At 42.4% G+C, this 16,078-nt stretch overlaps 1 protein-coding gene and 1 long non-coding RNA gene across 5 annotated transcripts in view; one reads left to right on the top strand and one right to left on the bottom strand.

The window, feature by feature from the left end:
- Window positions 1-16,078, top strand: part of LOC142049855 (uncharacterized) — a 704,768-nt gene that overhangs the window by 339,632 nt on the left and 349,058 nt on the right. The window lies entirely within an intron of this gene.
- Window positions 1-16,078, bottom strand: part of LOC142049846 (transportin-1-like) — a 72,883-nt gene that overhangs the window by 53,826 nt on the left and 2,979 nt on the right. For 3 of the 4 annotated variants that reach the window (XR_012657841.1, XM_075077942.1, XM_075077943.1), the window contains one exon: window positions 15,290-15,365. The exons of the other annotated variant lie outside the window; for it this stretch is intronic. Coding sequence is in view for 1 of the 3 variants with exons in the window: in XM_075077942.1 (XP_074934043.1) it covers window positions 15,290-15,365 (76 nt within the window). In the remaining 2 variants the exon portion in view is untranslated. The remainder of the gene's footprint in view (window positions 1-15,289; window positions 15,366-16,078) is intronic. 4 annotated transcript variants of the gene reach the window in all.

Below are 16,078 nucleotides of genomic sequence, written 5' to 3'. Positions count from 1 at the left end.
ACAAGATGTAAAAAATGTGCTCTACACTGCAGCTAGGGAGAATGGCCCTACCTGGAGCCTCTGGCAGAAAGTGCCAGGGGAAACCCGAGATCGACCCCTAGGGTTTTGGAGTCAGGGATACAGAGAGTCCAAAGCCCGCTATACTCCAACTGAAAAAGAGATATTGGAAGCATATGAAGGGGTTCGAGCTGCTTCAGAAGTGGTTGGTACTGAAGCACAGTTGCTCCTGGCACCCCGACTGCCAGTGCTGGACTGGATGTTCAAAGGAAACATCCCCTCTACACACCGTGCAACTGATGCTATGTGGAGTAAATGGGTTGCACTGATCACCCAGCGGGCTCGAGTAGGAACCCCCAGTCTCCCAGGAATCTTGGAAGTGATTATGGACTGGCCAGAAGGTAAAGACTTTGGAATATCACCAGAGGAGGAGGTGACACGTGCTGAAGAAGCCCCACTCTATAACAAACTGTCAGAAGGTGAGAAGCAATATGCCCTGTTCACTGATGGGTCCTGTCGCCTTATGGGAAAGCACCGGAGATGGAAGGCTGCTGTATGGAGTCCTACATGACAAGTAGCAGAAACTGCTGAAGGAGAAGGTGAATCGAGTCAGTTTGCAGAGGTAAAGGTCATCCAGCTGGCCTTAGACATCGCTGAACGGGAAAAGTGGCCAGTGCTCTATCGCTATACTGACTCCTGGATGGTGGCAAATGCCCTGTGGGGCTGGCTACAGCAGTGGAAGCAAAGCAACTGGCAGCGCAGAGGCAAACCCATCTGGGCTGCCACACTGTGGCAAGAAATTGCTGCTCGGGTAAAGAACCTGGTTGTAAAGGTACGTCATGTGGATGCTCACGTCCCCAAGAGTCAGGCCACTGAAGAACATCAAACCAACCAGCAGGTGGATCAGGCTGCCAAGATTGAAGTGGCTGAGGTGGATCTGGACTGGCAACATAAGGGTGAACTATTTCTAGCTCGGTGGGCCCATGACACCTCAGGCCATCAAGGGAGGGATGCAACATACAGGTGGGCTCGTGATCGAGGGGTGGACTTGACCATGGACGTTATTGCGCAGGCTATCCACGAATGTGAAACGTGTGCTGCAATCAAGCAAGCAAAGCGGGTAAAGCCTCTGTGGTATGGGGGACGATGGCTGAAGTATAAATATGGGGAGGCCTGGCAAATTGACTATATCACACTCCCACAGACCCGCCAAGGCAAGCGCCATGTGCTTACAATGGTAGAAACAACAACTGGCTGGCTGGAAACATATCCTGTGCCCCACGCCACTGCCCGGAACGCTATCCTGGGTCTCAAAAAACAAGTCCTGTGGCAACATGGCACCCCAGAGAGAATTGAGTCAGACAATGGGACTCATTTCTGAAATAACCTCATAGACACCTGGGCCAAAGAGCATGGCCTTGAGTGGGTGTATCACATCCCCTATCACGCACCAGCCTCTGGGAAAATCGAAAGATACAATGGACTGTTAAAAACTACACTGAGAGCAATGGGGGGTGGAACATTCAAGCACTGGGATACACATTTAGCAAAAGCCACGTGGTTAGTCAACACAAGGGGAATCTGCCAATCGAGCTGGCCCTGCCCAGTCAGAAATCCTACATACTGTGGAAGGGGATAGAGTCCCTGTAGTGCACGCAAAAAGTATGCTGGGCAAAACAGTCTGGGTTCTTCCTGCCTCAGGCAAAGGCAAACCCATTCGTGGGATTGCTTTTGCTCGAGGACCTGGGTGCCCTTGGTGGGTGATGCGGGAGGATGGAGAAATCCGATGTGTGCCTCAAGGGGATTTGATTTTGGGCGAAAACAGCCAATGAACTGAATGGCACAATGCAAACTGCTATATAATATTGTGTGTCACCTCCATGTTGTATCAATGATATCAGAGTACGAGCCTCCCAACCCATGGAAGATAGACTGTGAAACAAGCAAAGTGCAGCAGTGATGGAACGATGGCTGACTCGGTATGCAGCAACCCAACGCCACACACACCATCTCTCCCACCCTGAAAGACTGATATGACAGATGGAGCCCAGAGTCATGGACTGGGTGAACTCAATGGACATTTTACAGGGAAGGTCCATGAACTAAGGGACTGATGTCTGTGTATTATGTTAAAGGATGGGAAGGGGAGGGGTGGTGGTTGGTAAGGTTGTATTGGATGGTATGGGACCTGGGCATGGTGTAAATGGTATGGAATAAGGGGTGGAGAATGTGCTGGTTTTGGCTGAGAAGGGGTTAATTCTCCTCACCGTGGGTGGTCGGCTACCTTTCCAGCTTCCTGCGCTCTGCCATGTGGCAGGGGGGCTGGGAGGGGAGGGGCCATGGTGGGGGAGGCTGACCCCGACTGGCCACTGGCATGTTCATTCCATACCATGTTACACCATGACCAGTATATGAAGGGGGGGCAGGTTGCGGCTCAGGAGTGGGTCGGCGGGCAGTGAGCGGCTGCATCGCGTGCGGTTTGTTTCAGCGGTTCGTTCCCCTCCCCCCTCCCTTCCCCCCCACCCCAGGGCTTTGCACCTCTAGTTGTTCTCCTTTCCATTGCATTTCTGTTGTTGTTTCTTTTAATTTTGATTATTAAACTGTTCTTATCCCAACCCACGAGCGTTACCCTTCTGATTCTCTCCCCCATCTACCAGTGGGGGAGTAAGCGAGCGACTGTGTGGGGCTGAGCTGCCGGCTAAACCACAACACCTTAATTCCATATAACAGGAGTAAGAGTCTAGGTGAGCAAGAAAATATTGAATATTCTATGGCCGACAAAGAATTAGCAGAAGAAATGGGAGGGTGGGTTCCCTCCAGAGGATGGACCCATTCGAGTGACAACCAAATTATAATTCCTGCCAAACAGAAATGGGGAATTGTTAAAGAAGAACGTAATAACAGAACACATTGGGGGGCAGACTCCCTGTATAACTTTTAAAATCAGAAATTAATAGGGAGAAATGTATATACTACACTCCAGCAGGTGACTCAGCAGTGTGAAATATCACAGAACCACAGGTTGGAAGGGACCTCAGGGACAATCTGGTCCAACCTTAGTTTAAAATATGTTTGAAAAATCATCCTAACACAGGCAACCGGGTACAATGGGTGAATATTGGGAAAGGAAATATACCAGGGGACAATTGGAAAATTGATTTCTTGGAACTTCCAAGAAAAGGGGGGTATAGATACCTATTGGTACTCACAGACACCTTTTCCGGATGGCCAGAAGCGTTTTCTTGTAGAACAAATAAAGCGAGGGAGGTTACTAAGGTACTATTAAATGAAATAATACCCCGATTTGGGGTACCTATGGTAATTTCATCAGACAAGGGCACACATTTTTGTGCAGAATAGTGCAGCAAGTCAGCAAGCTACTGGGAATCAATTGGCAATTACATACACCTTACGGACCACAAGCCAATGGACAAGTAGAAAAAATGAATCCCATGATAAAACAAGAAATAGCAAAGATATGCCAGGAAGCAAGCCTCTATTGGTACCAAGCGCTACCTATTGCACTACTCCGAATACACATAAAACCTAGGGCTAAAGAAAATTTGAGCCCTTTTGAGATACTATATGGAAGACCATATCAGGCTAAGTACCAAGGGGAGGAGCTGAACCAGTTGGGAGATCATTACTTACAAAATTATGTTATATCCTTAGGAAAACAATTGGAAAAGATTAATAAAAGTGTTTTGGGAACCAGGGCCAAAGGGTTAGATCATCCGATCCACCCATTTAGCCCTGGAGATTGGGTTTATGTTAAGAATTTTTCAGGTAATCTGCTGGGAGAGAAGTGGAATGGACCTTACCAGGTGTTGCTGACCACCTTCACTGCAATCAAGATTCAAGACTATAAAGAATTTGCAGGCGGAGGTGTCATCCCTTAGTAAAGTTGTGTTGCAAAATCAAATGGCATTAGATTTATTGACTGCCAAAGAAGGGGGAGTATGCATGATCATTAGTACCAGCTGCTGTGCATATATCCATAAAGATAAGCAGATAGAAGCAGATCTGAATGCACTTTGGGAAAAAACACAACTATTCCATGATGTATCTCTAGATGACACTTCTTTAGGGTTTCAAGATTTGTGGGATAAATTGACTTCTTGGCTTCCTCATCTAAGATGGTTAAAACAATTATTCATTGGCTCGGTTACGCTAATGGTTTTAGGAATGTTTGTTTGTGTGTCTCAGATGTTTTCTCTGGTGTTGTCGAAATTCAGCTGAGACATACGGTGATTGGAAAAGAAATAAGATTAGACACCAAGTGGAAACAGAGAAATATTTTACTCGGGCCCTTGAAAAGGATGAATTATTATTAAGTTTGCAAACAAAAAAAACATTTCTATAATAGTCTCCATTTGAGACTTAGTAAATTCTTATATTGAGAACTGTAGCAGGTAAGCTACAAGTCCTCAAAAGAAAAGGAGGGATAGATAAAGTTAGAACTGTTGTGACTAAAACTTGTTGCTTTGGGGGAGTCAGAAAGGCTTCAAGACAAGAAGCGCCTAAACAAAAATTTATGACAACAACATTTGACCTTAGAAAAACAGATGTACAGAACCATAAAGATAAGGAGCTGCAGAGCAAACATTAAACCAGAACAGACTATCCCTCAAGGACAGTATATACGTGAGCTCAGAACTGAGTTTGTGCAAAAGCAAAAGTTAACTAGTGGGCACAGTGAGGAAGAATATAACCTTCATCCAGAGACCCCTGACGACCGCCCGGAGACACCAACAGGCATGTGCAGAGGACATTTGCACATGATAATGAGTTCTTGGAACATTAATGAATATGTATATATTTTGTTAGAAAACTAATGAATATGCATGTCGAGCTTGTATAAGATATGCAACTAACCCTGTGCGGGCACACGCATTAGGAGGAGTGATCCCCTGCACGTCCAGTGCTGCAATAAAGAATACCTGCTTAATAGTCATTCAGACTATTGAGTCCTGATTTCGGCTTTTCACGGCATCGGGGAGAGAATTGGAAGGGTAAAAGTGAGGAAACTCATGGGTTGAGATAAAGACAGTTTAATAGGTAAAGCAAAAGCTGTGCGCACAAGCAAAGCAAAACCAAGGAATTCATTCACTACTTCCCATCGGCAGGCAGGTGTTCAGCCGTCTCCAGGAAAGCAGGGCTCCATCACACATAACCGTTACTTGGGAAGACAAAACGCCATCACTCCAAATGTGTCCCCCTTTCTTTCTTCTCACAGCTTTATATGCTGAGCATGACATCATGTGGTGTGGGATATCCCTTGGGTCAGTTGGGGTCAGCTGTCCCAGCTGTGTCCCCTCCCAGCTTCTTGTGCACCCCCACCCAGCCCACTCGCTGGTATGGTGGGGTGATGTGAGAAGCAGAAAAGGCCTTGACTCTGTGTAAGCGCTGCTCAGCAATAACCAAAACATCCCTGTGTTATCAACACTGTTTTCATCACAAATCCAAAACATTGCCCCATACTAGGTACTCTGAAGAAAATTAACTTTGCCCCAGCCAAAACCAGAATTGAAGCCCTGATTTGGGAAAGAAGGAAGATGTTCAAAGTTCTTTTGCACCAAGAGTTACAGTTTACACACAGTTCTATTCTAGGCCTTCAAGTCTATTAACATCCCAACAGAAATAAGCAAAATAAGAGATATAACTTCATATTTCAATGTATTTTAAAACTAGAAGTTACTGCATCACAACACTAGGACTTCCTAGTACACCCTTAATGACTGACTGAGGGCCATTAAAATATTTTCTATCATGATCTGTGCTAGTTAGAATAGAAATGGCACTTTTCAGAAGAGGGGGGGTTGTTAAAATTCATTTTAATCAAATTATTTTATTTGAGCTCCAAAACTAGAATGCTATCACATGAACATAAAAAACAAGATTAAAAATATATTTCAGTCTTCCTAAAGAAGCATTGTTTTTCATGCTCTGTAACTTTAAATTCATTGATTTACAAACATAGCTTTTACATAGAATTCAGTAACTTTATAAACCAGGAGTCTACCCTATGCATATATGTTTAAAACCATTCTATAACTTCACCTACACTATACATTTTAAATACCCACCAACTTCTAAACAATGTAAAAGTGAAAGTTCTTCCACTTGCACAGCACTGCATTTCAAGGGCCAACAACTTTTCTGGGAGAATGGATTTATTTTAAATACAAATATTAAAGACTACATGAGTGGACAAACCTCTCTCAACTACAGAACTTGGTTATGAGATGTGACAAGTATTACTATTATTATTACTTGGCAAGTCAAAATCAAGTAATTTTGTAATTTTGTGTAGAGTTTGAAGATGTCAATAACAAAGGTCAGGTGGAGAATGACTCATTTGAACTCTTGATCAGTCTCAGGTTTGCCCAAAATACTCTCTGAATTCAAAGGAATATCTCTACATCTACTACTACACGAATTTAATATCTCCAATTTCTTTACATAACTATAATCCACTGATAGGTACGCCCATCTTCAAGAAATCCAGTCCTCCAAAAGCAATTATTAAGATTTATGTTGTGTCTGGCCAGGAAGGAAGCCAAAGGAGTTCTCCGTTAATTTCCACATTATTTAAAGCCCTTGCAAGTCACAAAGAATGCATTATCTTTAGCACAGTTAGACACAGAATACAACAGTTACTCCTCCTGTATCAGCCAGCAGTATCTTCTTGGGGTGGGGGGTGAAGGAAGTCAGAGTTCCAACCAAGGTCTGATTAGAATATGTTACATTAGCCACTATTAGTATAAACTCTAGTACAAAAATATTAACAGTGTGTGAGAAAAAAAAACATTAATCCTTTAGAATGCATAGCTATGATCACAAAAGAGACAAAACAATAGCTTCAATTTAACCAAGCAGAGATACAGACACCACGAAGCTCATTGTGTCAGAAATAGGCAGATTAACCAGCTGGTTTAGATAAAAGTCAAGGGCATGTTAAGGTGAAACTTCAGCACTCTTTTTTCTTTATGGACTATCCTATGGGACCCTGTAGTATAAAACATCTTAAAGCCATTCCTTTAGCCAAAATAAGAACAGAAAGACTATTCTTCATAGTAAGTGTTTATCCCACAGACTTGCAACAGAGATTCGGGGGGTGGGTGTGTGTGTGTGTGTGTGTATATATATGTGTTAGGGGTTCCAATGTTCTCCACAGCTCAGTTTTATTTACAACAATGTCTTCAGAAGCATAGCTGTTGCTACTTATTATTCAATAAATATGCAGCACTCAGCACCAGCTACCCTCATCCCAGTTGCCCAGTTCTTTTAGCAATCCAGGAATTTACATTCCAAGGAAGAAAGGATAAAAATGCATGGTGAAACAAACACTAGGCTTGAGTGCCTCAGAACTGCACTGAATCAAGTACTGCTTGGTGGACAGAAGCACATTTAGAAATCACACTAGCAACACCTTCCTTTTCTCTAGGGAAACACCACACAGGGATGCTTGATACTGGCATTTTAAGTACACTTAGATCTGACATGAGAACAAAGCAAACATCACTGAGTAGGAGAGCTGACTTAAAAGTATATAAAAAAATGCCCCTTGCAGCAAACTATGTTCAGCTCTTAAGTTATATTAAGGAAAGGCTTCAAAGAGGTAGCTAAATACCTCCAACTTGAAAAAAAGAGGAGAGGAGGAGAGGCGACAGAGAGGAGGAGAGGCGACAGAGAGGAGGAGAGGCGACAGAGAGGAGGAGAGGCGACAGAGAGGAGGAGAGGCGACAGAGAGGAGGAGAGGCGACAGAGAGGAGGAGAGGCGACAGAGAGGAGGAGAGGCGACAGAGAGGAGGAGAGGCGACAGAGAGGAGGAGAGGCGACAGAGAGACCTTACCCAAGAATACCTGAACTTCAGAAGGCAGCACAGCAAACCAGACCAAACAAAGAAGTCTGATAACCTTAAGAATCAAGGGAAAACCTGAAAACAACTGTCCTTTCTGTCCACAAGCCACTTGAGAAAACATATTTCAAGGCTCACCCCCAAAATTACTTTGCTTACAGTGAACTACACCTTTGAAGAACCTAAACTAATATGATTAAATACATTAAGGCACTAGGCTAGTAAACAGGTACTACAAATCAAGAACCTTGTTATTGTAACTGATTTTTCAATGCTTTCCTTTTATGGGCTTCAGGGATAGGGAAAGAGATAACAGAGATCCCATACTCCACTTATTCTGGATGCTCAGAATAAGGAATTTCAATAAAGTATTCCTGAATTGAATCACATAACACAATCCACTGGATAGCTTCAAAGTTTCTTTCAAGACTCTTTAATTAAGAAATAAAAATCTGTCACTTCTCACATGTGGTATGTATCCCATAGAACGACTTAGGAGAAGTATTTTCCTTAAAACTGCATTACAATATCTATACAGAAGCATGGAAAGGAAGAGTTAGCCATTGGGGGGGGGGGAAGCCCTATGGAATTTTTAGTGGTCTGATCTGACCAAATTCATTATCTCATAACTTAGTTTCCCTTAAGATATTTATGCACCTCAATTACTTTATGCATTAATTACTAAAACTCAGTCAGGCTTAATTTCTGTTTGTAATTCTTAACATATCTGAATTTAAGGGAAAAAAATATGTTTCGCTGCTTAAGTAGGACACTACATATGTTATACAGCATTTTAAACTGTAAGAGTACATTAATCTGACTTGACTTCTGAATTGTAATCCAATCAGATTCACTCCTTGGCAGTTATTTTAGACTATTTAAGAACGACATGTGGGATGGTGGTACGGGGTGGCTGGGTAGTAGGGGGGGGTATTTGTTTTAGTTACAGTTAAAGCTGCTGAACCACTTTTCAGGATTAATCCTGCTTATCAAATATACCCTCCTGAAACTGGAAGCTAGTTAATCAACACCTGACCTCACACAATGGTCTTTCTCTTGCTCAGCTTCAAAAGATCTTTCAACACCAACACGCCAAGAAAGTTCATAATGGAATAGACTCATGAAAACTGCTGTCCAGATCAAATTTAAATTCCAACGCTCATCAGAAAACATTCACATCAAACCCACAAGACTACTTTGGATCCCAGTAATATTTTATAAAAAGCCATTTCAAGTTCTACTTGCAGAGCTAGTGTCATTATTACCAGAAAATAAGTTACCATCTGTGGTGACTTCTATTGAAACAAAAACTTGGGGGAGGATGGGGACGGGGCCTTCCTCCATGGTAATATTTTATGTCAAAGTAAGGTACTCTGAATGACTAAGTCATCATATGAACAAGATCAAGAGTTGCAGAGACACTACTCTATCCTCAACTGATTTTAAAAATCCAAAGCATTTTAGAAATAAACTTAAAAGACCATCCTTAAAGCTAATGACAAAGGCAGTACTCAAGCAGTGTTCTCACCCAGCTCATCCACCTTCAGACTAAAAGTTCATCTTGAGGAGTCTGATCCTCGAGTGTGATAGCCTCACACCGGGCCATGATCATTCTATAGTAAGACCAGAGTTCCCACCTTAGGACTGGGTCAAGAATCAGTCACTAAAATACAATCCAAGATCAGGATCACAAGGAATTTGTACAGCTGCAATAAGACAGATAACTATGGCTATATGGGCCAGCAGAGAACAACCAGGAACACCATGCATTTGTCTCACTATATGATCCTGTTAGCCTAGGTCCTGCCAAGAGCCCAGCAACATTCCTAAATGACAGGGGGAAAGAAGCCAAACTCAAAACTTTACAAAAACCGTGTGCTAACTAACCATGTCCTCTATCTCTTGTCTAAGGATAAAGGTAGATCTGAGAAAGGACATATATGTTTTGTCAATAAAGATGGACAACTGGAATCTTAACTAAAATAGATCCTCTCATCAGTAGTTCTGTTCTTTTTTCACCACATAGAGGGACATTAGGTATGTCATATCTTACCTAAGAAGCGGTAAGCTTTGACACCATTTCTGTTATTGCAATTTTCGTATAAAACATCCACCAGCATGAAGGCCATATTAGACTACGTAGAATGCCACATTAGTTCTGACACCATATAAAGACAGCTTCCTTTTCTGCTCTCTGAGGTCTGAAGACCTCATTCAAGGAAAGGATACAGGCATAAACATAGTAGGAATAGTTTGCAGAGATTAAGGATAAACTAAATTGAGACTTTGTAGAATTCAATAGAGAAATGTTACCAGGATGCAACACAGTAGTCTCTGCTGATGCAAGTAGACAGCATCATTTCAGTGTATGCTGATACAACCTTGAATCAACAAAATATCATATCAAGATTATGATAGAGTCATCACACCCAATACTCCCTAACTGACAAGCTGAATTTCTGAAGATTGGAAAGTATTCTTGGTGAATAACAACGGCCATCATCTTTTGATAATTTAGCGTATGCCAGATCCACCTCTCATTCACGAAGTTCAGGATGCTGTGTGAGATAAAGCAAGGTGTAGTTCCAGGTTAAAAATAATAAGTCATCCCAGGGAATTGACAAAATTGTCCTACTGTCGGGGGTTTCTGTGACGAGGTCTTTGGTAGCAGGTGGGCTACAGGGGTGGCTTCTGTGAGAAGATGCCAGAAGCTGCCCCCAGGTCCAATAGAGTCAGTTCCAGCTGGTTCCAAGACAGACCCACTGCTGGCCAAGGCTGAGCCCATCAGCAACGGTGGTAGCACCTCTGGGATAACATATGTAAGGAGGGGGAAAAACTGCTGCACAACAGCAGCTGAGAGAAAGGAACGAGAATATGTGAGAGAAACAACTCTGCAGACACCAAGGTCAGGGAAGAAGGAGGGGAAGGAGGTGTTCCAGGCGCCAGAGCAGAGATTCCCCTGCAGCCTCGGGTGAAGACCATGGTGAGGCAGGCTGTCTCCCTGCAGCCCATGGAGGTCCATGGTGGAGCAGATATCCACCTGCAGCCTGTGGAAGGCCCCATGCCAGAGCAGGTGGATGTGCCCTGAAGGAAGCCATGAACCCATGGAGAGCCCACACTGGAGGAGGCTCCTGGCAGGACCTGTGGACCCACAGAGGACCCATGCTGGAGCAGTCCATTCCTGAAGTACTGCACCCTGTGGAAAGGACCCATGCTGGATAAGTTCATTAAGGACTATCTCCCATGGAAGGGACCCCATGCCGGAACAGGGGAAGAATGTAAGGAGGAAGGAGTGGCAGAGACAACATGTGATAAACTGACCGCAACCCCCATTCCCCGTCTCCCTGCACTGCTTGGGGGGAGGCGGTAGAGAAGTCAGGAGTGAAATTGAGCCCAGGAAGGGGGGGGGGGGGGGGGGGGGGAAGGTATTTTTGGATTTGTTCTTATTTCTCATTATCCTGCTCTGGTGACAATTGGCAATAAATTAAATTTTCCCCAAGTCAAGTCTGTTTTGCCCCTGATAGTAGTTGCTGAGTGATCTCTCCCTGTCCTTATCTCAACCCACTAGCCTTTAGTCATATTTCCCCTCCTCAACTGGACAGGGTAGAGAAAGATAGAGCAGCTTGGGTGGGCACCTGGTGGCCAGCCAAGGTCAACCCATGTCACACATAAAAAAGTGATCTGAGAAGCAGCAGCACCAACATGCACACACTCCAGAAAATAACTCATTAACAGAAGAAAGGCCTATAGGATTCTGAGCTCAGCATAGGGGATACTGAACAAAAAAACCTCACACACAAAAATAAGGCAGGGCAGTGTCACTACATTATCTGCCAGGTTTTATGCCTGCCAAACCAAGAAAGAACAGCTACACTAACAGTGCAGCTAAATGATAATTTTCATTTACAAACAAATTCATAGAACCAAACTTCCTTCATTCAGATATTTTTCAATTAATCTGGACTCCATCTCACCCAACTAAGGAAGATCTCTGGGTACCATGCCTTCTAGAGGCCTATACCTCAATCTTTAATGTCTTGGGAACATATATCATTCCATCAGCTTACCTACTGTCTGACCTCCAGGACTGCATGCTCTTTTATCAATATTTTTGTATATTCTGTGATATTTGTAACATCAGGGTTTGTCTTTAGAAATGCACAGTAGCTTAAAGAAAAAGGAAGAGCTTAAAGCTAGGGCATACATGTGCCATAGCTGCAAGCCAGGCCATATTTCCACTGATGAAATCATAGCAGTGCAATACCTGTTAAGCTTGCGTCTTCCTGGAAACAAGTTTTGACAGCTTAACAAGGCCCACAGAAGTTTAAAAAACAGAAAAAACACCATAGAGACCTAAATCCAGCAAGTCATAAGCATTCAGACACAGGAGCCTGACAAAACTAACACTGGAAGAAACAAAAAAGTTAGTGCTGGTTTTGGCTGGGATAGAGTTAAATTTCTTCACAGTAGTTAGTATGGGGCAATGTTTTGGATTTGTGATGAAAACAGTGTTGATAACACAGGGATGTTTTGGTTATTGCTGAGCAGCGCTTACACAGAGTCAAGGCCTTTTCTGCTTCTCACATCACCCCACCATACCAGCGAGTGGGCTGGGTGGGGGTGCACAAGAAGCTGGGAGGGGACACAGCTGGGACAGCTGACCCCAACTGACCCAAGGGATATTCCATACCACATGATGTCATGCTCAGCATATAGAGCTGGGGGAAGAAGGAGGAAAGGGGGGGACACACGTTCAGAGTGATGGCGTTTGTCTTCCCAAGTCACCGTTACGTGTGATGGAGCCCTGCTTTCCTGGAGATGGCTGAACACCTGCCTGCCCATGGGAAGTAGTGAATTAATTCCTTGGTTTTGCTTTGCTTGTGCGCTCAGCTTTTGCTTTCCCTATTAAACTGTCTTTATCTCAACCTACGAGTTTTCTCACTTTTGCTCTTCTGATTCTCTCCCCCATCCCACTGTGAGGGGAGTGAGCGAGCAGCTGTGCGGGGCCTATTTGCTGGCTGGGGTTAAACCACAACAATTATCTATCAAACCACCTTAAGTTCCACTGAATAAGCTGTCAGTGATGTTGGAAGCTTATTTCCATAGCTGCTCCTGCTGGGATAGTATGGCCATAACAAAAACATGTGAACTTCCAACAGTACAAGTATCTCTATTTTGGTCTGCGGTATAAAGCACACTAGCTCTTTCCCCTAGCCAACGATCTTGGCAAAGCTGTAGGATAGACTGCCAACAGAACCCTCTTCAGGAAGGGAGAGGAAAGAATACTTTCCCAGTCATGCTGAAGACAGTTATCTACCTGGTAAGTCCACATTTTCCCCTACTGGTCCAAAAGAGGATACAAGAATATTCTAACTACTGAATAGGAGTTCTAAAGGTCTCTTTACCTTGCTTAGTCAGGACTAATGAGGGAAAACAGAGGGCTGCTGGTTGGATTCAAAGCAAATCAGTCCTACCCAAGCAAGGTAAGAAGTTATTTGGAACTTGACAAGTACCATGAAAAGCACCAACGCTGGACTCAATTATGGCACCTTCAATAGTCTGCAAGTTTCCTGAACTAGAAATACCAAGCTAAAACCAGCTGCCTTGGACAAAAGATTATGACTAAAAACATCACTGATGCAGGACAAGAGCTCCTCTGAAGCAACAGCTGCTTCTCAGCAGCCTCACAGAAGACCTACCTGATGTACCTATGAGAGATATCAGTGCAGTCTAATCCCAAACACCTCTTCTTAGAGGTTGACTTGCTACTTCTCCCCAACTTGCTTGCCCCCCCTCAACCTGCCAGATCTTAATTTCCCTCCCCAAGATTTAATATTTTAAAACAACCATTTTGCAACAGTTAGCATCTCCTACCCTTCATTTCATTCCAGACAGACTGATCCGTGTAAACATTAACAAGGGGGGAAAAAAAAATACTATTGGATAATCTAAGGAGATCGGTTGCAAAGAGATTCTGACACATCATTAAACACACATCAGTATCTAGAACCTCAAGCTCAAGTGGTGAACAGACTGAAGAAAGGGAAATTGGCAAGTAAGGCAGTGTTAGAAAAATGGGGGTGTGGGGGGGGTGTGTGTGTAATGGAGCAACCCTCTTGCCACATCCTTTGTACAAACTCCAAATCCCACTACCAGACTTACTCAATTTTTAATTTTTCTGTTAACGGTATAAAGCACATGAACAATTAAAGTATGATAGCATACTCATTAACAAGTATTGAATACTTGATATCTACACTAGTACCTTGCTCAAAAACTTAATATCCTGGCCGATTCAGGTCTTGAAAGTGCGCGCTCTCAAACTTGAGGTATTCCCCCAAGGCCTTAAAGATTATCAGGAGATTTCCTACATAGGACACACAAAAACATTTGGATATACTCCAGCCGTCAAATATGAAAATATATTTTCCACTTCCTCTCTTTCCTCCCTCCTGAAGTAAGTTGACAGCACAACCAAAACACTAGTTCAAAAATAATATAAATACTCTTGCTGATGCTTTGAATGCTACAGGGCCACATATAAGTAAAATCTAATTCAAAGTGGAAAAAAAAGCAAGCATTCAAAAACTCAGAGGTGAAGCACCAGAAGGCAGAAAAAGCACTGGTAGCGGGACACTGCAGAAAAAACCAAACCCCCCAAAAATTAAAACAAAAAAACCCACACAAACCCCCCAAAAAACACACACAAAAAAAAAACCACACCACACACTAAGTACAAACAAACGTAAAGACAGAAGATGCGCCAAAACAGATCTTGAAATAAGTCTCTCTCACTAGCAAAGATCCCACAAATCAGTAACTGTAGTACACTAGAAAGAAAGCATTTCACACACCCAGATCATTACTAAGGAACTGCCTGAATTTACCAACTGGAAGAGGCTACACAGTATGCCATAAACAGTTTGTACCAACATCCATAAGAATAAAACAACAGTAAGTAATTACATTTTATTAGAATTAAGACTTCAGAATGAAGATTCTGACAGATATAATCTTTGGACAACTCTAGTATGTGATCTTCAAAATACTTAACAGGTTGATTACTAGGGAGATCATAGTCACAACTGGATTTAGCAGCACATTTTATAAAGTTTATAGTCATGATTTATCACCATGAAGTGCAAACTTACTCCACAATTTCACTATAGTCTGACAGAAGTATTATGCTCCCACATTTCTGAGAAGATTTCCTAGAACATTTAGAATGGAATCTATTCCAAGACTGAAACTACAAGCAACAACATGTTATCAGATCTTTTTCCAGACTCCTGAGAGGATAAAAAGTGTTCTACATGACTATGGAGATCAACCAGCCAGCAAACTGACTACAGAAATCAGCTTCCTATTTCTTTCAAGCTAAATAAAATAAGAAAAAAATATAATAAAACAGTCAATATCTCAAGAACTTACCTTCAGACTTCAACTTTGTAAGAACAAAAATCAGGTAGTTGTTGAAATCTGAATACTGATTGAGTTGTTCTAGTTTCTGAAGAGAGAAACCATTAAGGAAATGTGAATCTTCACACACAGCGTTTATAGCTTTCTGGATACTACGATTATTGAGTGAGTTATGTACTTCAAACAGCTGTGACTAAGCTCACAACATACAGAGTATGAACAATCTGAAAGCAGTTTCTGTATTTTTCATACTGAAACAGTAGCTTTTAGTTATGTTGAAAACTGGAAAAAAGAATCCAGGGACAGACACAGAAATTAACAGATCCTTAAAAATATTTTAAGAAAAAAAAAAGCCACAACAAAACACCCCAACACCACAACCAAAAACACCAAACAAAAAAAAAAACCACAAACACCAAAAAAACCCAAACCAAAACCCACCAAAAACCCCCACCTTCCTCTGTTCAGTTTTAGATTTCAATGTTTATACTTCAAAGCCAGCCAAACCTAAGGAATCCAGAGACACAATCCCATAATATGTCAAATTTTTCTCCACAATAAATACAAGCATTAAAATACAACAGCTATTATGATTTTGATAAGCTACTCACTTTAATATCAGTCATATACTTTTTAAATTATGCTAACTAGCCACAGCCTGAGCTTTCAACAGTGAGAATCTGTTTAATTGTAAATGCCCAGATATTCGTATCAAGAAGTTCATGCTTATCCATGGTCTCTAAAAAAAAAAAAAATTTCCTTCTGTACACAAACCAATTTTCTAGAGTGACACCTCTCTGA

The sequence above is a fragment of the Phalacrocorax aristotelis genome, chromosome W (assembly GCF_949628215.1).
Source record: "Phalacrocorax aristotelis chromosome W, bGulAri2.1, whole genome shotgun sequence".
NCBI lineage: Eukaryota > Metazoa > Chordata > Aves > Suliformes > Phalacrocoracidae > Phalacrocorax > Phalacrocorax aristotelis.
Note: the sequence above shows the minus strand (reverse complement) of the source record. Positions and strands in the feature narration are given on the sequence as shown.